The sequence below is a fragment of the Stigmatopora nigra genome, chromosome 13, assembly GCF_051989575.1.
Source record: "Stigmatopora nigra isolate UIUO_SnigA chromosome 13, RoL_Snig_1.1, whole genome shotgun sequence".
Classification (NCBI taxonomy): Eukaryota; Metazoa; Chordata; class Actinopteri; order Syngnathiformes; family Syngnathidae; genus Stigmatopora; species Stigmatopora nigra.
Window position 1 is genome coordinate 1,062,597 of NC_135520.1, and position 24,904 is coordinate 1,087,500.

Here is a 24,904-nt window from a genome sequence, read left to right on the forward strand (position 1 = left end):
TATATTTTGAATTGAACTTCTATAGCAGCTTTAAAACATGATAATCAAATTCCAAATTTCCCCCAACTATGAAAAGGTCAAATTTACAACATTTCAAATGTAATTTTATTTTTGCATCATCGTTGTTTACCAAATAATCACTTTTGTAATCTGTAACCAAAAATAGAGGATGTTGCTAAATAAAAAGAGAAAAAGGAAATGAAGTCAGGTGTTTCCACATACGTAATAAATTTTTTTTGTCACGAGATAAAACATGTTATAACGAAAGAGAAGCTTCGGCCAATCAAAACGCGGCTCTGGTTTCGGTCCCGCCCCCTTTTCCGAGTGCAGAAATAAGAGTCACCGAATGTTCTTTGCAGAATTGTTCAAGAGTTTTAACGTTTCTCGTTTCTAACATGTCACCCAAGGAGAATCTGACTTCCAGGATCACCGAGAGCAGGTGAGTTCCCTAGCCGATTTACGCACACTTTGGTCGGGGCTAATTCTGCTGGATTAGTCGGTGAGAACGACGGGTCTGGTGACTTGACGTGCTTCATCACCATTAGAAATTGAGATTAAAATCTCTCCTAAAATGATAACCGACTTAATTTTAGGAGTAGATTTCATCTTTAAAGCTGACTTTTATTGGTGTTTAGTGATATTCATCTTGACTGAAAGGGATTGTGCAAATTTTAGTTGTGCTTTCGTTTTGTAATAGTAATCAGTTTTAACCCTCGTGGGGGTGCTAGAGCTCAGATTTACCACCAAATCACAGGGCACATACAACAATGCACAATTTAATCATTAATATATAGTATATATTTTATTGTAATTTATGCACAACTTCATTTAAATAAGCAGGGACCTCAAAAGAGTGGTGCTCAATCTGTGGTTGGCGGTCATTTTGCTGCACTGTGTTTAGACAGTTTTTTGGAGGTGGTGGTGGTATTGGTTGTTGGTTTGAAATGCTAACTGGTCTTCCAGGATGCGGTCGGTGGCGTTGGCGCTGGAGGAGCTGCTAGTAACCGCCCAGAAACAAGAATGTCTGACGGTTGGCATTTATGAGTCGGCGCAACTTCTTAATACGTGAGTTGGGAAATTGCCTCGTTTTTCTCCAAACCAATAGAGGGAGCCATTTGTTGCGTCGAACTTGCATCACCTGCCTTTTTTAAATGATCTATTCCTACCAAATTTGAGCTTATGATGTTGAAACCTAGAGTTCTGTCGCCAAAAATGGGCAAAAATGTGACTTTTTGGCTACTTTGAATGATGGCAGGGATTCGGACAGCGTGGTGCTGTGCGTTCTGGCCGCCGACGGCGCGGAAGACGACGTAGCGCTCCAGATCCATTTCACGTTGCTGCAGTCGTTCTGCTTTGACAGCGGCATCACCATCCTGCGCGTGGCGGGTTCGCCGCGACTCCGCCGGTTGCTGACGAACGCGGACGTCGCCGGTGACATGCACTGCATGTTGGTCACGGTACGGCCGTCTTTCAAATTCCGTCTTTTTGCTCAGTTAGACGACTATTTAAAGACAAATGTCCTATTTTCTACAAAACGCTAGTTTTAAAATGTCACAAATCCGCCCTAAATTGGATGGCCAGCCAATCACAGGGCACCAGCAGACAGACAACCAATCACACTCAGAGCTAGGGAATACCGGAATACCCAGAGAAAACCCACACAAGCCCAGAGCAAACAAACCACCAATCACATTTAAGGCTATGGACTATTTAGCATCTAGTTAGCCTAGCCTGCAAGTTTTGGAGATGTGGAAGGAAACTGGAGTACCCAGAAAAAAACCCACACTAGCCCAAGAGGTACATGCAAACTCCACACAGGTAGACCTACCTGGATTCGAACCCAGCACCCAAAAACTGTGAGCCCAAAGCGTTAACCACTCATCCACCACGCAACAATGTTTTCAATTTAGCCGGGATATATTTTCCTATGTAAATCAATTGTTTAGCATTTACAATATTGCTATTTGCGTAGCGAGATAAATATTTATGAATATTAATTACATTTTTTTTTAAATGTAGTCCTAATATTGATGAAAATGTCAATTTTTGGTTCTCAGAACCCCGAAGCCAATCACTGCCGACTACGTGAAGTTGGCGTCTACTGCCAGGAGAGCCTCCGAGTAGACCAGTGGGTCCCCGAACTGGTCCTGGAAGACCGTTGAAAACCAATGCGGATCAACTTTGAACAACTACGGAAAGGGGAAGAAGAAAAGAAACACCGATCCGAGACCGAGCGTCCAAGCCGGCGGACTCCGGGAAATGGCAGGGCAGGTCGGCTTGTTTCTGGGAAGTGGAAGTGGAACGTGGCCAAAGTAGAACGACGCGTAAAAATTGCACGTGACAACTGTTATGACACTTTGGTCTTCTTCTATTTATGTTGCTGCTATTTTGACATTTTTTTGTTTGGTGTGAAGTAGCAATGGGCTGCCTATTTTTTATTTAAATGTAATAAATTATTTTCTGTTTGGATTGAGCTCGCTTTCCATCTTTTATTTAGACTAAAATGACACATCTTGTCAAACAGCCTTGGGCGTCGAATTTTCTCCCACATTGGTAAACAAAAACTAAAAAAAGGGGGCGGAGACAGAAACTGACAAACAGGTCAAACCAGCTAACCAGCTCTTGCGCATACACACTTTCCATTCACACTTATTCGTCACTGAAACCTGCCTTCATTCATTTTCTGAACCACTTATCCTCGCAAGGGTCACGTGGGGGTGCTGGAGCCTATCCCAGGTAATTATGGGTATTGGCCAGCCAATCACAGGACACAAACAACCAATCGCAGTCAAGGCCATGGACTATTTAGCATCCAATTAGCCTAGCATGCATGTTTTGGGGCTGTGGGAGGAAACCAGAGTACCCGAAGAAAACCCACACAAGCATAGCAGAACAGACACACTAACGTCACACAATGAAGACCCACCTGGGATCGAACCCTCGACTCTAGCACTGCAAGGGCAACGCGTTAACCACTCCTCCACCGCTGCGGGAATTTTTTAATCAAAAAATTGTAATCTCAACTTTACACTTTGCTCTTAATGTCCAATGACATTTTTAATATTAATGTCGCACTGTTATTAATGATACCACAAGAAAAAGTACATGTTATATCATCTTTTTATTTATGTATAATCTACTGGTCAATATTTTTTCTTTGACAACCAATATCCACAAAATATTGACAGTGTGTGAGAAAAATATGACTAAGTATGGCACGTTAGATCAAGGCAATAAAATTAAATAAAGTCCAATTTCAAGGCCGCTTTTTTCGGTGGCATTGGTCACGTTTTGATATGAAAAGTATGAAAGGTACTTTTTGTTTGACGCGGAGCACAACTACAAGAACTAAGACGGCCAAATACGGACGGCAAAAGGAAAGATACCCACAATCCATTGCTACCGCTGAAGGAAATGACCAAAAATGGAGGACGTTTACGATAAATATGAAAATACGGAAATGAAAACTGCTACCATTCAAATGCTTTTATGAATCTAAGAAAGTTTGTACACTGCCGTTGTTTTATCTTTCCATTTTTTAAAGTGTCAATTATGTATCATTTCCAAACATAAAGCTCATCTGCTCTGCTTCAAAAAAAAAAGTTGTTTTACTTGAGTGAACTGAGCATCTAAGACAGTGGATTTATTTAATGTTCTATTTTGATGCAGTTCTAACTGGCGCCAAGGGTGGTGCTATTGTGCCAGAGTAACATCTGATAGTAGTAGAAGAAGGGAGAAGTATTGCGCAATCATCGTCTGTTTTGAGAGGAGAGTGAGAAGAAAACAAAGTATTCACAGTACACTTTTCAAGCTCTGGCCCACTTTTCCACTATTTCTATCATTATGAGACGTTAGTCTAGCGCCTGTAAAATAGCGACACCTTTGGCGACTTTGAGAACTGCACCAAAAGAGATATTTTTAAATGAATAAACTGCTTAGTTCACTTTAGCAAAATAACTCTCCTGGACATCTTGACATACGTTTAATTCAAATACATCTTATGAAGTAGAGCAGAAGAGCTACATTTATAGCTTTAACTCAATCATCAGATCCATTTTTTCGATTTCAAACCCTCATTTTAAGACAGAAAAACTCAAATAAATGCTGTTAATCCCTTCCCTTTCCAGTTAAAATGACACATAGTTATTAAGAGAATATTACACCAAAGCACCTGGGTTCACATGGATTTCATCCACTATGTTAAGGACCCCCAACCCTCTACCTCCATCTTTAGTTGGACTATCGATTATGGTGCTTTTCCAGAGAGGCTATTTTGGGAGTGTGTGTGTGTGTGTGTTTGTGTTTGTGTGTGTTTAGAGTGCAGCTATAGGATGATGCAGGGCTTCTTGTCCTTAAAAGGGTTTTCGGAGGTGGGAACGCCAACCAGCAGCGGGTCGCTGCGAGCGTGCTGCTCGCAGTAACTCATCAAGTCGGCGGCCGCTTTGGAAACCTGACAGGTGGATTTGGATGGCGAGGTGGGGGTCAGGGGGGGTCAGGAGGGGGAGGCGGGGCAAGATGGTGGAAGGAGAAATGAAGACAGAGACAGAATTAAGGTGTATTTTGTAAGAGGGGCGTATATTTAACAGAGGTTGTGATGTCACAACCAGAATGGGTGATCGCGTCGAAGATTTTTTTAGCGTTAGCGAGCTAGCGCATGTTGACAGGGTGACACGCTTATTAAACATTTTGAATGTGCTTAAACAAATATTATACTTGTTGACTTTTACTACTCATGATCGTTTTTGCTCATTAAGAACAAACAGAAAGGAACCCCATAGAGACTTACAATAATAAAGTAAGGTTGTACATTTGTTGGTGAGTCTCAGGTATCATTTTAAAGCATTTTGAAATATGATTTGATTATAATTTTCCTGAATAACTTTAATTTTACTTAAAATCCCTAAAAATGTCATTAAAGTCCAAATGAATATTAAAATGAATAGAAATACCCACGAGTCATGGCCACTGTATTTAAATATAACGTTAAATTCATGACTGAATTTTCAGGTTTTGTTATTTTTTTGGTCAAAATACTCAGGTGATAATCCAAAAATTAGCATAGTAGGAACATCGCTAAAGGCAACACGTTGGGAATATTGGTACAAAACAAACTAATTTAGGAACCAGTTTTTTTTGGGATAATGAAGTTTGTCAAGAGTGAGGGTACCTTAATCCGTTCGATTCCCGCTTCGATTCTGAGCTGCTCCACCAGTTTCCTGGCCTGGGCGATATTATTAGTGGTGGACATCCTTGTCCATCAGAATGGAACAACACGTCAGGAAACTGCAAAAAAAAGGGAGAATGCTGTTTGAAAATAATTCAAAAGAGGGCAGACATTTTGAACTTCATACTTTTGGGAGTGCAGGTGAAACAGGACAAGACAAAATGGCGCAAGTTTGAAAAAATACATATTTTCTTAGTCCTGTTGTCCTCCATTTTTCATCAAGGAAAACAAAAACGACTTTTTTTTCAAATTAATGACCACAAACACAATTTCCAGCCCACGTAAAAAGCTACAGTGAGCCATGAACTAGCCCTAGACCCTCGAGTTTAACACCTGCCACTCACCATATCAATCCAAACAAAACAAAGTGCCAAATCTAAACCCATATCCATTTTCCCAACATCCCCCCCCCTCTGTCACGATCCCCATGTTCAGCCTGTTGCTATTTTTTCCACCAACTTGCAAACTTTTAGCGTCTCTGACGGGGACGACAAAAAAAGCCTCCGGTGTGCGCACGTCTCGTACGATTGGCCACCCGAAAAAAAGCTGATTTTGCATCCATCACCGATGGACCTCAGCTTCAGGAAAGGAGCAGAATGCGGGGCTTTTGACCGCGGGAACAGCGTGTCCCTTTCCTGCCGTCCGTACATCACGCGCACACGCGAACATCGAGTGAAGGGTGGATGTGGATGGAAATGGAGGGTGCTGGTGTGTGTGTGTAGGATGAGGAGGGAGGGGGTGGGGGGTGTCCTCCATGCAACAGGCCCTGATGGGTGTCACCGAGGTGGGGGTCACTCACGTAAGCCCTAACGGCCATCTTTTAGCGGTGCGTCCTTACTTGTGAGCTCGGTCCGGTTCGGGGGAGGCCGAATGTTCTCGTCGAGGAGGTCCGGCTGGAAGCGGCGCTCTCTCCTTGCCGGCCAAGGGTCGGGGGAATCCGGCTTCGTGACACGGATGGAGAGTCCGAGTCCGCCGCCGCCGCGGTTTGCTACGCGGGGAGGCGAGGAGAAGAGAGGAGGAGAGGGAGAGTGTTGTTTTCTGTCGGCGTTGTGTTTCTGCGGAGGGAAATACAAGCGTTATGGGCGCAAACGATGATCCGAAGGGAGACGAGTGTGGCTCTACTCACCTCGGAATGCGCTATTGGGGATTTAAAGGGCCAGTCGGCCGTGCGTCGATGCCGAGCAACGACGCCGCCTCGCTCCCCCTGGTGGTTGGTCAGTGACATGGCAGGCAATTGGAATTATAAGCAGAAGTCAAACGCGTCCAGACAAAGGTCCTGGGGGAAAATGGGAAAAAGTAGGGTTGAATATAGGCCCGCACAAGAAGCTTGATTTGGTCGATGTTGCTGTTTTGGGTTTTGACGATAGATGGAGCTAGTCGGATTTTCGTCAGATGAAAACCTGTGTCGAAACAATCTTTTTTTTAATGATTTTATTTCCTGAATCTTTTAACAGGTAAAAGAAACTCGAGTTTGGCATTGTAATACATACATTGGCCACGAGAAGGCGCTAGAGACTCACATAACAAAGTAGACATCGTTCTAGTTTTAATTATAATTGTGAATAAGGGGCGGCTTATACGAGGGAAATTGTAAAATTCAACCATTTTAAGCCAATTATAAGCCATAGTGAGGACAAAGCGGTTCAGAAAATGAGATGAGAATTAAAAGCATGTCTTGTGTTGCAAGTCTTTCATTCCATCATCTGTTCTGTCGATAGGGGGCGCTATTACCCAAGTCGTGTTCGCCATCTTTTGTAGGAGGGAACTGGGTGTTTTTTTAATCATCTTTTACGGAAAAAACAAGAATGCTGCGCGAGATTCTCATTGGTTGCCGAGAGATCTTCGGTGAGAGATGAAAGGATCAGCGACGGTGGGCGAATTTCGGGGCACCCCTCCACCCCCTTCCTCATTTGCCGTAACATGTCCTCAGCGGGGGTCACGTGACGTCACGGCGTCCCCATGGCAACAACACCAAGGTAGAAGGGGGGCGCAAGAGCTGTCAATTGGGACACTGACTATAATTCCTGCCTGATGTCATCAAGGCGAAGACGTGACAAAATGTACAAGAGCTCGAGGAGAGTCGACCAATCAGATTGGACTAGAAGGAGCGGATGCTCATTTGTTATTCGAAAATGGATTGGACGTCTTTCGCCGTCAACGGCACTGAATCATCATTCACCTGTTGTCAATACTAAATGAAATTCATCAACAAAATAAAAGTAAATATTTCAGAAGAAAATCAATTTTTTTAAAATATATATAAACTATAAATATTTTAATATATATTTTTTTCAAGTTGTTTACTGCAGTATAATTTTTTTTTAAATGAATGGTAACAGCCGGCACGTCAAAAACATCTTAAAATACAAATTTCAATTCCAATTATAATGATCATCTTTAATCCTGGAAAAAGGGGGGACTTTTATTGTGAAGGAGTCTCGAAAACAATGAAAAAAGGCAACAGACACGCCCCTCCAGTTCACAATTTTATTAGGAAAATCATTTTGCAGAACTGATTATCATCATTTTCATAATCGTATGTATATATATATTTTAATATATATATATATACATACACACTTCTATTTATACTGTACGTATATGTTAATTCAGTTATTCAGAGGATGCATCAGCACAGTATATCTTAATAGGAAGACTATTGCTAGAATAAATATCTATACATTTACATTAAATTTAGGTTGTTGTTTTAAAAAAAAGAAAAAAACATGGTGGCAAAAGAACTCATCCGCAAAACCGAAGCACTTTATCTTATTTTATGAATTTATTCCTTTTCGTGTTGCGCTGCAATTTTAGAAAAAGACAAAAGATGATTCACAGTTTGTGTCCTTGTTCTCATGCTGGCAGGAACACCAAGAATGGGGGAGCATGCGGGAAGCAAGAACCCAGAGGAGCGCCACGCAAGTCGGACCAAAAATTAAAAGAAATAAAGAAAAAGAAATAAACAACCCCCTCCACCCCAATACCCCAAAAATAACAGATTCCCAAAACGTTTTTAATTCATTCGAACCTGCGGTAAAGCATTGCTGTCATGCAAAAAAATCTTTGGGATCCCATCTTCTGCGCCTAATAGTGCGGAAGATACCTCTATCACAATACATGTCCGAATTTTAAAGTCATTTTAATGCGATACTCTTTTTTTTTTTTTTACCTAACAGCAATACATTTATTTCCCTCTTCTTAATTAGGTTTTTTTTTTTCAAACTTTGCTATTTTGACCTTCCAGGATTTATTTACAGCTATCTACAAGGACCTTAAACAATGCGACCCACGTTTTTAATTTCCTGGAAAAGAAAACAAAAGGAATCGGTTCACTGATACCGCCGTCTACACGCGTGTGGGTGTGTGGGTGACTCATGCCGAAATACCCGAATGTACATGAACCCATTGTGTACGTGGCTTTTTTTTCTATGACAAATGAGAACCGTACTCTACATTGCTTTAGGGAATTTTGTTCTCGGCCCTCGAAGATGACTTGAAAATGACATTTGGGACTAAAATGTGCTGAATTTGAAGTTTTTACTAGTGTTGCACCAAGACTATTATTGCACCAAAATGGAGGAATCTGCGGATAGTTTCAAAATGAATAAAAATAATGCTACACAATGTGTGTTCTTTGAGAAATTATTCCCTAACACTTAATAACAGCCAAAAGTATGAATGCAGCTGTATAAAAAATGCAAATAAACAACAACTAGAGAACTAAGGGCAGGAAAAAATAGGGTGAACGTGTGTATTCTGCTAGCAAGCTGATTAACAACTGGGCTAAGCTAACATGCTATACACGGTATAATGAAGTGATGGCATATTTCGAACAGGAAAAAAACAATATTTTATAATGTTATCGTCTTACCTTTACTTTGAAACGAAGTATCTACGCCTCTCCTTTTGAATAGAAGTATAACTTTCTTGTAAAAGTCATTTGTCTTCATTTTTAAAAGTCTATTACAAGAGACCGACTTTCTGTTAACTTGATATTGCAATCACTAATTCTACTGTTTAGCGTCAATGAGTGCACCGAATTAGAATACCTGGTTTGACTATCGCCCCCTGACGGCGAGGAAGATGAACTGCAATATACACCATTTTTATACAAGAAAATTCACATATTAAGTTAAATGAAATAGAACACTGATTAAATATAGCAATTTATTTAAATTTTTCTTTTTGTTAACGTTTTAAGAAGTTTGTGTCAAATCGTGATAGCAAAAAAAATAAATAGATTGGTTTCAATACAGTATCAGCTCATTGGTATTGGGAGCAAATAAATAGCATCGGTGCAAGACTAGTTTTAAGTTGTAAAATCCAAACTAGCGGGTGAGTGCAGCCTTTCCCGAATTCTAACCTCGAACCCGCGTGACAAAAACGTCAGCACGACGTCTGCCAACGTGCAAACAAAGAAGGTAAAGTGCAACAGAAACGCAACGGTTCAGACTATGACCGTCAATGACAGCCAATGAGTTGAATAAGACACAAATACGCAGCTTTACCGACTAATTACTAGGGGTGTGTGCCACTGGTATTCTACTTTGGCAATTTTCAAAAGCGGCCCAGCAAAAAAAATTGAGTTTGAGACCCCGAACTTAAAACCGCTATAAAAAATACAGAGCAATGTTTTCATGCTTGTCCATGATTGTGAAATGAATTGATCATAAGCCAATGCTAATATGCTAAATGACCTCAAATGCGACCTCCACGATGAGGTCATTTCTATAAAAAAAAAATCCTGCGATTTGATTGGCTCATTACTTAACCCATATATGGTGACAGCCCTAGTAATTACGGTAATTTACCCTAGCAAATATCACAAATGAATCCATAAATATACGTCCATCTGAGCATCCCTGCTTCCTAACAAGTAAAGGTACGTCTGTAAACAATAAATTCCTCCCCTTTTAGTGCAAAAATACGACAAAAGAAACATTTTTTTCTCATTAAAATGCATACAATGGCCTTATAGATCCAAGATATGACTATGTTATATTACAAATGACAGTCCAGTTCAAATTCTAACTTCCAACAGGAAATTATTTTTGCCCTTTCGTCTTGATTCTGCTGCACATGTCGAGTGCTAAAAAGATGTGCTTTTTGTCTTTTTAGTGTGTCTTTCTTACATATATTGTGTATAATTCATGTATATATGTACAGTTCATCCATGTAAATATATTTATATATACATATTAATTGTAATATGTATACCCTGTGGTTTATATATACTTTATATTAGTGCTGTCAAAGTATATGTATGGATAAATTTGACCATCTTTTATCGTTTTGTTACAACGTTATGTCCATATTTAACACTTTTATATTGATCCGGCAGCCATTTTTTAAACATTTTGTAGCTAAAACCGTTTTTTGTGTTAGCGAATTGACATAGAATATCATAATGATACGATAGACTTTAAATTCAATGTTATTATCAATAGTGCACAGCTATTTTTGAGTATTTCCTCCAGATCGATCACCGATTGGCTGTTCAATTCTCCGCCGCGTTAACCAATCAACGCATAGTTACATGCCTAATACTATGCTATGTATATATATGTATATTTTATACCCTGTTGTTCAGCAGAACCACAAGCTCATCGTGCGGGAGGGAAAATGGGGCGGAAAAAATATGAAATAACAAAAAAGAAGTAGAAAAAGGTCCAAAATATTGTGCTTTTGAGTGCGGGAAGAGTGGCGAGTGCAAAAAGTGTAAAAGTAAAAATAAAATAAAAGTGTTTATGTTATAAAGTGCTATGTTGGCTTTGCTAAGTGGGTTTTTGAGTCCATCACAATTCAGAGGAAAATATGAAAATGGTGGATGGGAGATATTTTAAGCAAGCCTTTACAGGGCAATAACCGGACGGATAGACGTCCAAATTTTTTCGAATGGGAGGGGCGGATGAATTGGACGTCAATGGTTTGTTGTTTGAAATGACGCCTGGTGTGCACATTCTATTCATATTTTGTCCTACGTGACCTAAAATGATTATTAATGGGCTTTTGTTTACATTTTTAACAGCTAAAAATAGACGATAGCTTGCCCTGTAAATGGTTAATTTATCCTAATCAGCTAATGTCATGTAAAATAATTTAAAAAAGAAAAGAAAAATAATGGACGGACTCAGCCCGAAGAAAATTAATACAAAAAAATCCATATTTCATAATTGTGTGTGCTTATTTTAGTTTTTTGGGGGGGTGATTGGATGGAAAACGAAAAAAAACCTGCACATTCTTGACCTTCTTCCCCAAAACCGTGGAATCCTCTCTCTGGCGGGGAAAAGCGAGCACGCCGTCGTCTTACACCCGTGGGAGGAGGGGGCGGGGCTTGGTTGGGGGGGATGGGCCGGTCGTTTTTTTTCCCAAACCAGGTTTATTTACATCCTTCTGGTGTGGCGTTGGAAAGCAAGCTCTTTTTTTATACATCTAGTTCGTCTAGGCGGCGGGGGAGGAGAAGGAGTAGGAGGAGGAAGGGGGCGGAGCTCCGGCGTGGCGGCGATGGCGGTGGCGTCGATGATGGGCGCTCCCCTCACATGACGCTGCACTTGCCCTTCAGTCTCTCGGCACGCGACTGCTTCCCCGAACGTTTTCCGTCGATGTTGAGGCTCATGTTGCGCTTCTTGTCCAGGTTGAGAAGCTCCTGGAAGAGCTCGGTCACGTTGTGGTTGGTCTTGGCCGACGTCTCCATGAAGGCGCATTTCCATTGGCTGGCCTGGGCCTCGCCGTCCTTGGTTTCCACTTCGCGTTGGGTTTCGTCGCTCTTGTTGCCCACCAGCATGATGGGGATGGCCTCCACGTTGCCCTTGATGGCCAGGACCTGATTCAAGGGGGAGGGGGGAAGTCGGGTGAGAACCGGGTGACAAAATCAATTCTGCCTCACGTCGCGTAGAAACAAGAAAAAGACTTTCAGATTTTTTGTCATAATAAGCAAGAAAATGACTTAAAATCTCATCATATCATGACTTCCCCCCCCAATTTAACTATAATTTCCGAACAAGCCATTTTCTACTCCCTAAACTTCACAACACTGGTGTCAAAGTGCAGGCCCGGGGGCCAAATGTGGCCCGCCGCATCATTTTGTGCGGCCGAGAAAGTAAATCATGAGTTTCTATTTTAGGATCAAATTCAAATGAAGAGTATAGACGTATATTAAATGTACTGATTTTCCCCCTTTTAAATCAATCATTGTCATTTTTAATCATTTTTTAAAGTTTTTAGTTCAAAAATCACTTAGTAAAATCTAAAAATATCTTTAAAAAATCTCAGATAAACATTTTTTTAGATCTCTAAAAAAAACGGAATATTCCGGTCTTTAATCCAGTTCTTTTAATCCATTTATAATACAAAAAATCTGAATATTCTATCTAAAATGATGTAGACAAATTCAAAAAGGATGTCATATGACCAGTACAACCAGAAAGTATGTCCGTAGCAGTCCAATTTGTCATTCCTAGCTAAGATGGCAAGCACAAGTGAATAAATGTGTTGTTGTTGTACCTGTTGGTAGATGGGTTTGAGCTCCTCCAGCGACTGTTTGCTGGTGATGGAGTAGACCAGAATGAAGGCGTGGCCTTTGGAGATGGAGAGGCGCTGCATGGCGGGGAACTGGTGGCTGCCCGTGGTGTCGGTGATCTGCAGCGTGCACACGCTCTTGTCGCAGCTGATCACCTGGCGGTAGGTGTCCTCCACCGTGGGGATGTAGGTGTCGCGGAAGGTGCCCTTGACAAAGCGCAACACCAGCGAGCTCTTCCCCACGCCGCCCGCCCCAAACACCACCACGCGGTAGTCGTTGCTCTGCTCCGGCATCCTGCCGACCACCACGCCGACGCCTTCGCACGCTCTGGCAACCTGGGGGAGAGTAGTATTGATTTATATGGCGACCAATCAAAGAGTGGGATGATACAGTAATCCCTCCAATAGCGCGGTTTATGGATGTAAAATTGCCAAGTAGGGTCATCCATATTATTACTTTAAAAAATGTTTTGCATTCATTTATAAATGTATGTGTGGACTTTCACATTTGTATGAACTTGTAAAAAAAATTATATTTTAAAAATAATTTATAGCAGAAAAAATGGCATGATAGTGAATTCCCGATAAGTGAAGACGCAATAATCGAGGGATTACTGTAGATAAAACTCCCTATACACACAAATAGACAAGGGTGGTCGAGTGGATAAGTGGTTGGCCTGTCGGCCTCACAGTTTTGAGGTCGAGGGTTCGATCCCAGGTGTTTCCTTACTGTTTGGAGTTTGCATGGGTTTTCTCTGGGTACTCTGATACCCTCCCACATCCCCAAAACATGCATGCTAGGCTAATTAGATGCTAAATAGTCATTTTCTTTGAGTGTGATTGGTCGTTTGCCTTATTTTGCGACTGTGATTGGCTGGCCACCCATTCAGGATGTCCCCCGTAATTGACTGGGATAGGCTATAGCACCCCCCACAACCCTATAGGATTAGCAGTTGGAAAATTGTTGTATAATGTGAAGTATAGATATTTTTGATGACTAAAAATAACACGGTGGCGTTTCATCACAGCGGCGGCTTAGAGAAGCAGCCCATTAGTGGACTTTGAAACCGCCGCATAAATTATGCACGGCGCTCCGGCAGCGGAGGCCGGCCAGCCGACCGGCCGCTATGCGCCGAGCGTGGCGACAACATTCATTCCAGCGTTAGCAAAATGGACGCCGCTGGCTTCTATAACTCAAACGCTGATCTACAGGAAAAAGGCTTTATATAAATATCAATTAAAATGAACCTTAAATGACAAGTGGAAATCCTCTAAAATCATCAAAAAAGCCACAAAATCAATAAAGAAATAGTCCAAAAATGACAGTCAATAACCTGGAAGGACAATAAAAGGACATGGAAGTAAGATAAAATTGCCTAATTGGATGGAAATGAATCAAATCGAACGTTTTCTTTCATTTTGTCGATGCTCTTCCGTGACGCCGCCACCGCCACCGCGGCGCTCACCCACACCTCCCTCCCCACGGCTTTTTTTTCATGCAGCTAAAATTAGCCTCCCACACACACACACAGGTGATACACACAAAAGAGCGGGTGTTTTTTTTTCTCTCCTTGGCAACCCATCCTCCTCCTGGAAAAGCTGAAGCTACGTTGCCTTCCTTTTCATGAATTAAAAGGTCCTAGCAAAATGGCGACCGTGTCCAAAAACCACATGCTAACGGGAAAAAAAGATTTAGCATTTGCTATCTTTTAGCATTTCGTAGTTATTGCATTGGTGAACTTTTTTTGTCAATTTGGATGAAAAACATGCTACGCTAACATGTGACTGGCCTTTGTATTGGCGCGTAAGATGTCCATCCTCCCTCCCCTCCCTCCCTCCCTTTGAAATGTCACCTTCCACCGTGTCTAAATATGCGCATACTAATGAGGCGGTCCGGCGGGAGCCAGTGTTGGGCGTCGCGCATTATCCCGCATCATCCCGCATTATCCTCCCACATGAAAGGCCACCACGGCAAGATCAAGAGCGTGATTAAAAGCGCGCCGCCGCCGCCGCCGCGTGCCGAGGTATCCCGCTTTTTAATCGGGGGAGATTGGAATGCCAACCGGCCTATTTGAGGATCAACGTATTTACACGCGCAAAAAGCAGCGTGAGCGAGCGCGTGCCCGCTTTCCCAGCATGCCGTGCCTGGGAGGCCATGTCTACGTTTTTTTTTCCTCTTTCTTCTCTTTCTGCCTCCTCGTGACTCACTACAGCCAGCGTTTTTTTCTTCTGTCACCGCAGTGCCGCGTTAGCAAACACGTTTAAGCACCACCTGCGAACGCTGCGTTTTTATTGGCCGATCGAAAATGATGTTACGTTTTTTAAGTGTGACCCCCACACAGGAAAGAGTTCAAAAGACTCTCTAAGATCAGGAGTCAAAAAAACCCAGTTATTCATTTTCCGTATTGTTTATCCTCACTAGGGTCGCAGGGGGTGCCGGAGCCAATCCTAGCTGACGACGGGGACCTGGTGGTGGGACACCTTAAATTGATGGGCAGCCAATCACAGAGCATAATGAGACAAACAACCAATCACACTCATAGATAGGGGCAATTAAAAGTGGTTAACCAATTAGCCTAGCCTAGCATAGCCTAGCATAGCATGCATATTTTTGGCACGTTGGGAGAAACAAGGGTACCTTTGAAAAAACCCACACAAGCCCAGTTGGACCCGTGAAAATTGCACATACGCAGCTCCGAACCCGGAATCTAACCCTCGACCTCAGAACTGCAGGGCGGAGACGCTAACCACTAGTCCACCGCGTCAAAACCTAATGTTTTTTTTAATCATCTTTACAACAGGGAAATAAAAAGCGCTTTTATATCCAATCAATGGTTGTGATCACGTTTGCAATGTTCATTTTTGGGGGTGATAGAGTTCAAATGCAGAAATGTATCAATGTGATGGAATTGGCTGGCCAAAAAAAGCAAATCGAAGCAATTTGAAGGAAGGAAGCCGGCAAGCAGACTTTCCCGCATCGATGCTACGCTACGCCCAGACCGGCATCGGACCAGATCCGACCGGCTTAGTGGCTAACGACGGAGCTTAACTTTGACCCAATTTCCCAAGACTTAAAGGGACAGACGACATCTTCAATTGAACGGAATCAATTGAACGCAGAAGGCAAAAAAAGACAAATTTTTTTTTTTAAAAAACATAACTTGTGCAGGAAAGCCTTTCTTAAAAAAAAATGAAGAAGCCCTCGTTAAAGTATGACGTGACGACCGCTGGGTGTAATTAGCGTGTAGCAGGCGTAGCGCGGCGCATTAGCCTGACCCGTCTCTGGTTAAGAAGCTGCTAATAGCGCAGCTCACCGCTGTAAACAGCCGCAGCGGGCAGAAGGGCCTCCGTCACTAATACGCCGCCGACACATCATCTGCATTTTTAGTCTCCATTTTGAATCATTCATTCTCACAAAGTATGAACTGCGGCTCCAAAACGGCCATGTTCGAGAATCAAAAGTCATTTTTTTGTGTCCTAAAATCCTTCCATTTCATTCTTTCATTCATTCACTATTCTAACAATGGTCGCCAGGGGTGCTGGAGCCTATCCAAGCCAACGGGGGACAATTTAGCATCCCATTAGCCTAGCGTAGATGTTTTGCCAACCAATCCAATCCAATAACAGTCATGGCAAAGGACAATTTAGCATCCAACTAGCCTAGCATGCACATTTTTATTATGCTACAAGGATCGCCGGAGGGTGCTGGAGCCTATCCCAGTCGATAATGAGCAGGAAGTGGGGCACATTGTGAATGGTTTGCCAGCCAATCCAATCACATTCATAGCTAGGGAATATTTAGCATCCAATTAGCCTAGCATGCATGTTTTTGGCCTATATCAAGGGTGTCAGACTCGGGTTGGTTGGAGGGCCGCATTAACGTCAACTTTAATTTGATCTTAAAACTGAAAGTCATGATTGACTTTCCCGGGCCACACAAAATGATGCGGCGGGCCAGATTTGGCCCCCGGGCCGCCACTTTGACACCAGTATCCTTTATATCATTAAATGGGTTTTATCAAAATAATGATGTGTATTTTAAATACAAATTTTCACTTTTTTGCCTCTTTCATCGCAAATTATATCTAAAAAAAATGTCAAAACGAGGCACTATGGATACAAAAGGAGATAAAAGTGGTTATGGCGCTTTAGATTTATTTATTTTTTTTCTCCCCTTTCCCCCAAATCAAGTGTATTTCGTCTCGGGGGCGCCTCCACGTGACGCCAGGGCGCCCGCAGTGACAGATGGGAGGCACGCTCTGGCTTTTTTCTCGCTAATTCCGCTAAAGTCGAGGCCGGCGCAGATGGCAAACAAAAGGGAGGGAATCCTGCTCATGGGGGGGGGGTGGCGGGTGTTTGGCGGGGGGGTGCGTCATGCGAGCGGCGGGGGCGGAAAAAGAAAAAGTCTGAAAGACGTCACGGCTGACGCCAAACGGCGCTTGGAAAATAGCGCCATCCGATGATGATTAAGCCTTTCGTGCGCAAACTGGCATTTGTTTAGATGACGTTAGCAAAAGGGGGCGAGATGGGGGGGGGGGGGGGGTCTTCAACTGGCGGCCCATGGGCCAATTTCTGTGACCTTTGACCCTAAGTGGTAATTTTGAGGAAATGATTCTGTTATCAATTTATTACTAATTTTCTTTGACCCCACGAGCCCAAATTTGAAGAAAAAACATTTTTCTAGATTATAAAAATAAAAATAATTCGATTTTTTCATTATAATACCATTTTGGTAAAAGACTTGCCCACTAAATAGTTTAAATGAATAAATGTGAGCATTTTTTTAACAAGAAAGGGAAAATTATAGAATTCTAAATCCGATCCAATTGATAATGACTGTAATACTCGGACTATAACGCGCACCACATGTTCACACCCAAAAACATGCAACTGTAAAAATCCACTGCACCGTACTATAAAATGCAGGGTTCAAATCGGGGAGGGGAGGGGGGGCGTCTTATCTTTTAGGAAAATGACGTTCTTATCACGACATAACTATTCCATCATTCGATTTTTATGGCTGGAATAACAAATACAAAATTGGACAGCTAGTCTCAATGGAAGGAAAGCAGATGGGAGGTTTAGCTCAGCACTAGCACCACCACCACCACCATCCTCATCCTCACCGGAGCAGATTCATGCGTCACGATGACAAAGAAGGAAAGGAAGGTAGCGAAGAAGAAGAAGAAGAAGAAGAAGAATGCAAAACGAGGCGAGACGCCATTACAGATCTCATTCATAAATACCAGAAGAGCGCCATCTCATCAAACGCATCAATTCGACCGCCCCCCACCCTGAAGAAATCCCATCTTCTCGCTCCACAACATGATAAACGACGTACCTGCGTGAAGATGTCGTCTTGTCCTCCTCCTCCTCCTCTTCCTCCTCGATGTCACTAAAAGAGGAGCAAAAGAACAAATGTGGTGCTTTCAAAAAAATCCAAAAGATGGGAAAAAAGAGAGATAATAGCGTATGGGCTTTTTCTTCTTCTTTTTTTTTTAGAGCATCGTGAACGCGCTTTCACGTCGAGCTCATCGTCGTCCGTCCGGGTGGACTCTCCCCCCCTTTCTCACTTCATCTCCCTTCGCCTCTCCCACTCTGGCGTGGGAGGGGCTGCACTGTCTCTCTCCTGTGCTCCATTTCCTTCCACTTGCCACGGTACAGTATACACAAGAATTACGTTTGCCAATCTTACGTCAAAATTAATATTACGCAGGTAGAAGTCGTCGTCCAATTAGGGAAGAGAGGTTGAGAAAGATCCTTAAATACCAAGTGAATAAAGTCAGAATTCTGATTTTCTACGTCAGAAATGTGACGTAGAAAGACAGATATCTGTTTTCCGTGTGTCCCTGAATGCGTTCAAGTCGCCCATTGGACATTACTTAATAGAATGAACGAAAGCAAGCGTCCGTTTGTGGACTTGGCACTTGGGACTCTGCTTCCCTCTATCGGTATAAAAGTAGAGTTCACACACAGAATAAAATATGCAGTCACGCAATCAGAGATATAAATACACACAAATATTCTAACTTGTTTTAAGGTTACGAGAACTGGCGTAATTCAAGCCCCGTGAGTTATTGTCTGAAATGTACAGTAGATTTGAGAAATCAAAATTTTCATTTAACTTTTTTTTTTTTTGATGCGAAAATATATAATCAACATTGTAAATAAATAGAGAGTAGCATTTGGTAATTTTCTTTAAAGAATAGAAATGGAAATAACAGATTATTTTTAATATATACGTAGTATATAAATGTTTATATATATTTTTAACTTTAAAAATATGAAAAAGAAACTTACATGAAGCGTGGTTGGACACAAAAGTAGGAAGACAAACAGTTTGTTTAAAAGAAACAAACGTGGTTTGACGAGAAAATCCCCAACACTTGGGAGACAGCCACAGGGGGCGTGGCAACGACACCTGAACCAATCACAAGGACAGATCACACAGACGAAACAAACAAACAAAAGAACAACAAAACCTGACCAACCCAATGCATAACACTAACTTTTAAAATAATAAAATAAATAAGCGATTGAAGTGACTATTAAAATTATAACAACCCACTTTGAATTACAAATAATAATACCATTTAAAAATATATATAAAATTAGAATTGCCCATTTCCCTTTTTGCGTCTTTCTGGCGACTTTTGGCCAAGCACTAAGCGATTCGCCATTTTTCTGCGACAAAAGCCAGTGAGTGCCGCCATTGAGGGTCTTTGGAGCGTAAACCAAGCCAAACACAAATTAAATCCGGGTGTTTAGGCCCATTCAATGACAGTAAATGTGCCCTCTGGGGGGCGGGGCTAATCAAGGGGAATAAAAGGTAGGGTAGCGATTTGAAGTGGATTATGTCAATTTATGGAATAAGTAGAAAAACTGTTCAAATATTCAAAATTCCCCCCTTTTACAGTACAATTTCATCATATACTACCATATATTTGTATGTTATTCTTTGCATATTTTTTTGTTTGCGCCTAAAAAAAACATAAGGCGGACAACGAGATTAGTTTGAGTGTCCAGTTTATTAAATCTTCATAATTATTTGACGTACACACAAGAAAATAAAGGTCCTTGAATATTGCCTGCTCATGTTGGGTACCTTTCAAGACCGTAAGGGCTCAGTTTTTACCAGGAAATCTTCCCCAAGTGCTTAAACCTGCTGATTGGTCACCCATGACGTTTTACGCCGATCGTACCGAGTGGATTTGTGGGCGGCGGCCGACAGAAAAATTGTCCTGACGTGGGGCGCAGTCCAAATAAAGAAAGTGTTCCTCAGTGGTCTTGGTTGTGGTTCAGAGCCCGATTAACAGCTGAAAACATAAATAAATCAATAAATAAATACATATATGAAAATTCAAAGCCCATGCTCATGTCGGCGACAGTTCAAGTTGAACAAGTTTCAGTTCACGTTAGAAAAAGGTTAGTTGGATTGCAAAGCGCTGTGTTTTCCGGGCTGTCCCTGAACGCACCGCCTTAGTGGTTTTGTTGGCGTCAACAGTTTCGGTTGCAGAGAAACTATTAACTGCCATAATGTAAGTATAGGATCATATACATATATTTTTTGATTCTTTTAATGTATTTCTTTATTATTTTGTATTTTGACAAACTTTGTAATTTAAATTAGGTCCCCGAAGCTAATTAGACCTTAACTCAAGGATTCTCTGTATTATAACTAAAAAAGTAGTCCAACATTTTTACCTTTTTGTGCAATAATTATATATTTTTTAACATTTTTTCAACTTTTAACAGATGTTTTGACTGGGAGGGGCTAAAGAACGGATGTGCCAGATGCTAATTTATTTTTGTAAACATTTTTTTTGTTTGAATTTTGACAAATGTTTACTTTAGCAGTGAAATCCAACTTAATTTGTGATCGGTCGCCAGCATAGGAACATAACAAGACTTTAACACGAGGACTAGCTTTATTATATCTTTAAAAATGACACTTAAAGAATCATAAACTAAAAAGTAGTTTGACATTTTGACCTTTTTCTGCACAAATCATGATTTTTTTAACACTTACGTGTCCCTGCCGTTGACGTCTGTCGGCGTCCAATCCGTTTTGACCACCGGGGACGTTGACCCGCCCCTCCGAGTCAAAACGGATTGGACGGCCAGCGGCGTGGAAGCATGCTAGCGTGCGGGGAGCGAAGGCATGCCGTACGCGTCCGTTTAAAAAGGTGTGGTTACTTGCATGACGATTGTTGGTATTATCTCACCCTCCCGTTCGATGGTCTCCGACACACTTTTGGCTTTGGCGCTCAAATCGCTGACCACCTCGTCCACGGCGGCCTGATGTTTGAGGAAGAAAGGTCGGATGAGGCGCTTGTAGAGAATCTCGGAGCCGTTCCACGTGACGGGAGCCATGCACCAGATCAGGAAAATGCACTAAAGAAAATATGAAAATAAACTCTGAATGATTGTCGTTTTTTGGGGGGTTGAATTGGACGTACTTTGCCGCCGTAATAAAATGGGAACCAAAAGAGGAAGATGTCGGAGAAGCTCTCGGCGATGCTGAAAAGTCCGTAGACCACCCAGTAGGTCAGCCACTGGGTGTCGTCCTCCTTTGCTGTGCTTTCTATAGCTTTGATACTTAAAAAACACAAAATAATTCAATTCATGGTTGTTGTTTTTTGGATGTGGGAAGCAAATATACTTCCCAGTGGGCTAATACGTACGAAAAATAAGCCGGGTAGAGGAATCCGATGAGGTTGCACAGCAAAGAAGCGCCGTAGCCGAAGAGGAGGTAGAGGCCGACCAATCCCAGGGCACCTGCACAGAGTGGAAATCCAGTGTGGGTGGGCGGGGTTTTGGTTTTTTCTTGTAAACGACCTGCTGTCGGGCGGCCATGAGATGATTCATCACTTGAGTCAAATATTGACTTCTTGCGGATGTTAGATGCAAAAAAAGACAGTGAAAGGCGCGTGATAATTTTTTGCATCTCATTTTGGTCGTGAAAAAAATAAAAGAAGTGAAAAAAACAGCTGCCTGAACCACAAGGCTGAACCGGAAGGACGACTTCAAGCTTTTGTTGAGAAAACATTAGCATATGAAAAAAACAAACTTGTCTGATGTGAAAAATGATACATATTTCTTCAATATTGCTTTCCCAAAAGCGAAAAAAACAACTAGATTAAACGGTCCAGGATGTACGAAGCCCCTCCCATCTCAATGTCTCCAAAATAAACAAACTGTTCTTTAAAGCTAACGCCAGAGGCTAATTAGCCAACTGTCTTCCTTATTTTATGCAAATATAACGACCTTTGAACTAATAGTTATTTTTAAATTTGTGCACGGGCACTTGTGCATCCCAAGCCATTGCTGTATGTTATAACCTCCATTTTTTCCATATTTTCAATAAAACCTGCATATTCCAAAATGGCTTTTACCGTTGTAGTTTTTCGGCTTAGCAACTGTAACTAGGGGGGGGGGGGTAGTTGGTGGAATTTTGACGAAAGGTCAAGTTTTTATTTAGGTTTTATTAACTTTTAGTCTTAGTGGTCACCCCAGTGTTTTTTTAATTGAACCACAATTTTTATTTGTCTTTTTCTATTTTTATTTAACAGCTTCAGTTAATCAATACATAACTTTTAAGCACTTGATTACATCCGGTAACCGGAAGCGAAAGTTGTCCGAAAAGTGCACAAATGACATATACTACTATTAAACTGTCAGCACGGTTTGCTAACCAGTTCCCTCACTCGATGTCAAAGTTCTTTTTTGACGGATTTCAACCCCATACGTTTATTTTCGTTGAATTTGATGTAAAAGAGAGTTTAATGGACGTACCCAAGACGATATATTCTCTCTTGGTTCCAGTTTTTTGCTCCAGCGTGGCCAGCTGGTCGGTGACAAAGTTCTTCTCATGGAGCAAAGTCACAAAACGCTCCTTGAAATGACTCATTCTCGAGCCTGGAAAGCAAGGAAAAGCAAACCGGGTTGAGGAAAGGGAATAAAATGAAATAAAAGAAGGATTTCGTGGCTTCGGCGAGGGAAAAGTGGTTTGTTTAACTTACCTTTTATTGGAAATAGTGTCTTTGAGTGGAGAGTTGTTCGGACGACAGCTGTGGCGGAAGAAAGGCAACTGGCCAATCAACGGGCTTCTGAGGAGGAAGGCGGGGCTCAATCAGTTCAGTGGCCAATCAGAGATGAGAATAGCGTTCCTCGGGCCCCATGATAGGGAAAAACGGTTCCTGGTTGATATGGATAGAAAACAAGGAAAGCTAACATATCGGAAGGGATAAAAAAACAACAACTTTATGGTTAATGAAATAATAATAAAAATGATACATGAATAAAGTATATCCAGTAAATATTTTTGAAAAATATTTAACGGAGTAAACTATTTCCAATTCAATAAAGAAGCGAAAAAAATCATGTTTTAGTTCTATACATAGAACAGTCATTTTTTTTAAAACTAGTTTACTAATTTATGAAAAATTAACGGGTCCTAGTTTTGTTAGTCATACACAAAGATGCTTTTTTTGTAAAAATTCATTATAACTTACCGCCTGCACCGTTAGCCGAAGACCTCTATTGTTTCTCGATCTGGGTACTTCGCTTTAAAAATGTATGCTAGACTAATTGGATGCTAAATATTCCCTGGTCATGAGTGCTATTGGTCATTTAACTCATTGTCCCAATGACTGGGTGTCCCCATCTTTTGCTGGGATATGCTCCAGCACCCCTGGTTCAATAAGAAGGCGCCACAAAGCGTCATTGATACTCGTACGTTTTATTGGACAAGGTCGGGAGTGGACGGTTGTGGGGGGGGGGGGGGGGGGGGGCTGGGGGGTCTCAGCAGGCTCCGGCTGGGGGCAGGTCTCGCGTGACGGGGACCTCTCCGTCCAGGCGGGCCTCGCAGCTCACCCTTGCGGCTTTCTCCCACTGCTCCGTGGGGAGGCTGAGGGTGCCGGTCCAGGCGTAAAGGCCTCCGGCCTCCACCGGGGGGCCGCTGGACGACCCTGAGGTGGCGTCGGCGCCGCCCACCTCCCAGGCCACGGTCCAGCCGGCGGGGGAGCCCCCGCTGGCCACGCAGGCGGCCGTAGCTATGCCCGATTGCAACTGCTCTTTAGAGGGCGGGAAGACGGTCAGGGTGGGTCGGCGTATTGCATTTGCTGCGTGGATGGGAAACAGTTTTTTATAGAACTTTTTTGGCAACACAATGCCATCACGATTCAAATAAAAACACACAACGTTGGTCAGTAAATGGCACGAAAAAAAAAAAGTGTGTTACTCACAGGCCAGCTTGGTTCCTTCGCCGAAAGCGTACCACGACGCGGCAAAGCGGCGAGACGGCCGTGCAAAAACTGCCTTCACGTTCCGCTGACTCCTTTCCGTCAGTTGAAGGCCTCGTGGGACTCGAGTTTGGTTTCCGTGGGCCTTGGAAATGGATTAAAGAGAAAAAAATGTCACTCTTAAATCGTTTCATTCCAATCGACTCTCCCAATTGGAACAAATGGAACATTGATGGTCGTCAATGAATGGATACCCCCCCCCCCCCCCAAAAAAAAGGACGATAAAGAGTGCAAAAGTCCCCTTTTAAACAGAAAGTGCAAAAGTGTCACTTTCACAAAGGCAGGTGCACATCTTCATTTGCATGCTACGCTACGCTACATTCGGCTACGCTCGGTCGCACCACCACTTCTTCTTAAAGCCCTGACGTCCCCCCCTCTTAACCCAAAGTCGTCTTCTCGTAAGCCAAATCAGGATGTGGTCTCCCACGTTGGTGTCCGCCGTACTCGTCCTCTGGACTCGGCTGATCCCGGGTCAGAATCTCCTAGAGACCGGGACCGGCCGTACCCCTCCAGCTTTTCACCTGGGTATGATTTTGCTCGTTTATCTCAACGCAGGATCTTCGGGAGCTTCTTTGGTGAGGCAGACGGAGAGATCCATGTCCGTCTCCCTGGGATGGGCAGTGACCATCGTCGCCGAGGGCGACGCCGGCATTAACGACAATCTCAGTTGGTACCAAGTGAAACCTGGGCAGCCTCCCAAGCTGCTCATCCACTCGGTGGACCGTCGCTTCGCCGGAACGCCACCTCGATTCAAAGGCAGACGATACAACTCCGATTACACTCTGACCATCGAGAACGTCCAAGCCGAAGACGTGGCCGATTACTACGCTCTCGGCTGGAGTCCCTGGACGTACGCACG

At 42.5% G+C, this 24,904-nt stretch overlaps 4 protein-coding genes and 2 gene segments (V, D, J or C); 2 read left to right on the forward strand and 4 right to left on the reverse strand.

The window, feature by feature from the left end:
* The first annotated feature begins 312 nt into the window (after positions 1–312).
* Positions 313–2,473, forward strand: LOC144206114 (growth arrest and DNA damage-inducible protein GADD45 beta-like). The gene is made up of 4 exons (XM_077730858.1): positions 313–439; positions 964–1,065; positions 1,256–1,457; positions 2,058–2,473. The coding sequence occupies exons 1-4, from the start codon at positions 396–398 to the stop codon at positions 2,160–2,162; spliced, it is 453 nt and encodes a 150-aa protein (XP_077586984.1). The 5' UTR covers positions 313–395; the 3' UTR covers positions 2,163–2,473.
* Positions 2,474–3,105: 632 nt separating this feature from the next.
* LOC144206088 (guanine nucleotide-binding protein G(I)/G(S)/G(O) subunit gamma-7) lies at positions 3,106–9,232 on the reverse strand. Its single transcript, XM_077730818.1, has 5 exons — positions 9,096–9,232; positions 6,351–6,500; positions 6,063–6,279; positions 5,168–5,283; positions 3,106–4,450 (listed from the first exon to the last, which is right to left on the reverse strand). The coding sequence occupies exons 4-5, from the start codon at positions 5,246–5,248 to the stop codon at positions 4,325–4,327; spliced, it is 207 nt and encodes a 68-aa protein (XP_077586944.1). The 5' UTR covers positions 5,249–5,283; positions 6,063–6,279; positions 6,351–6,500; positions 9,096–9,232; the 3' UTR covers positions 3,106–4,324.
* Positions 7,698–18,597, reverse strand: diras1b (DIRAS family, GTP-binding RAS-like 1b). Its single transcript, XM_077730817.1, has 3 exons — positions 18,084–18,597; positions 12,728–13,078; positions 7,698–12,047 (listed from the first exon to the last, which is right to left on the reverse strand). The coding sequence occupies exons 2-3, from the start codon at positions 13,034–13,036 to the stop codon at positions 11,760–11,762; spliced, it is 597 nt and encodes a 198-aa protein (XP_077586943.1). The 5' UTR covers positions 13,037–13,078; positions 18,084–18,597; the 3' UTR covers positions 7,698–11,759.
* A 1,154-nt stretch (positions 18,598–19,751) lies between these two features.
* On the reverse strand, positions 19,752–22,927 carry LOC144206312 (receptor expression-enhancing protein 5-like). Of its 2 annotated transcripts, XM_077731230.1 has the most exons (6): positions 22,765–22,927; positions 22,538–22,660; positions 21,427–21,520; positions 21,202–21,340; positions 20,968–21,136; positions 19,752–20,058 (listed from the first exon to the last, which is right to left on the reverse strand). In XM_077731230.1, the coding sequence occupies exons 2-6, from the start codon at positions 22,650–22,652 to the stop codon at positions 20,021–20,023; spliced, it is 555 nt and encodes a 184-aa protein (XP_077587356.1). In that variant the 5' UTR covers positions 22,653–22,660; positions 22,765–22,927; the 3' UTR covers positions 19,752–20,020. The 2 variants fall into 2 exon arrangements, with proteins under 2 accessions (XP_077587356.1, XP_077587357.1); XM_077731231.1 differs by lacking the exon at positions 22,765–22,927 and having other exon boundaries at positions 22,538–22,735.
* A 618-nt stretch (positions 22,928–23,545) lies between these two features.
* Positions 23,546–24,349, reverse strand: LOC144206505 (Ig lambda-2 chain C region-like). The segment is given in 3 exon segments: positions 23,546–23,865; positions 23,989–24,130; positions 24,296–24,349. Coding segments are annotated over 3 exon segments (516 nt in total).
* A 94-nt stretch (positions 24,350–24,443) lies between these two features.
* LOC144206506 (Ig kappa chain V-V region EPC 109-like) overlaps positions 24,444–24,904 on the forward strand; it is a 465-nt gene continuing 4 nt past the window's right edge. Inside the window, 2 exon segments of the V gene segment in view lie at positions 24,444–24,516; positions 24,601–24,904. The exon segment at positions 24,601–24,904 is cut by the window's right edge and continues 4 nt beyond it. Of these exon segments, the coding sequence occupies positions 24,459–24,516; positions 24,601–24,904 (362 nt within the window).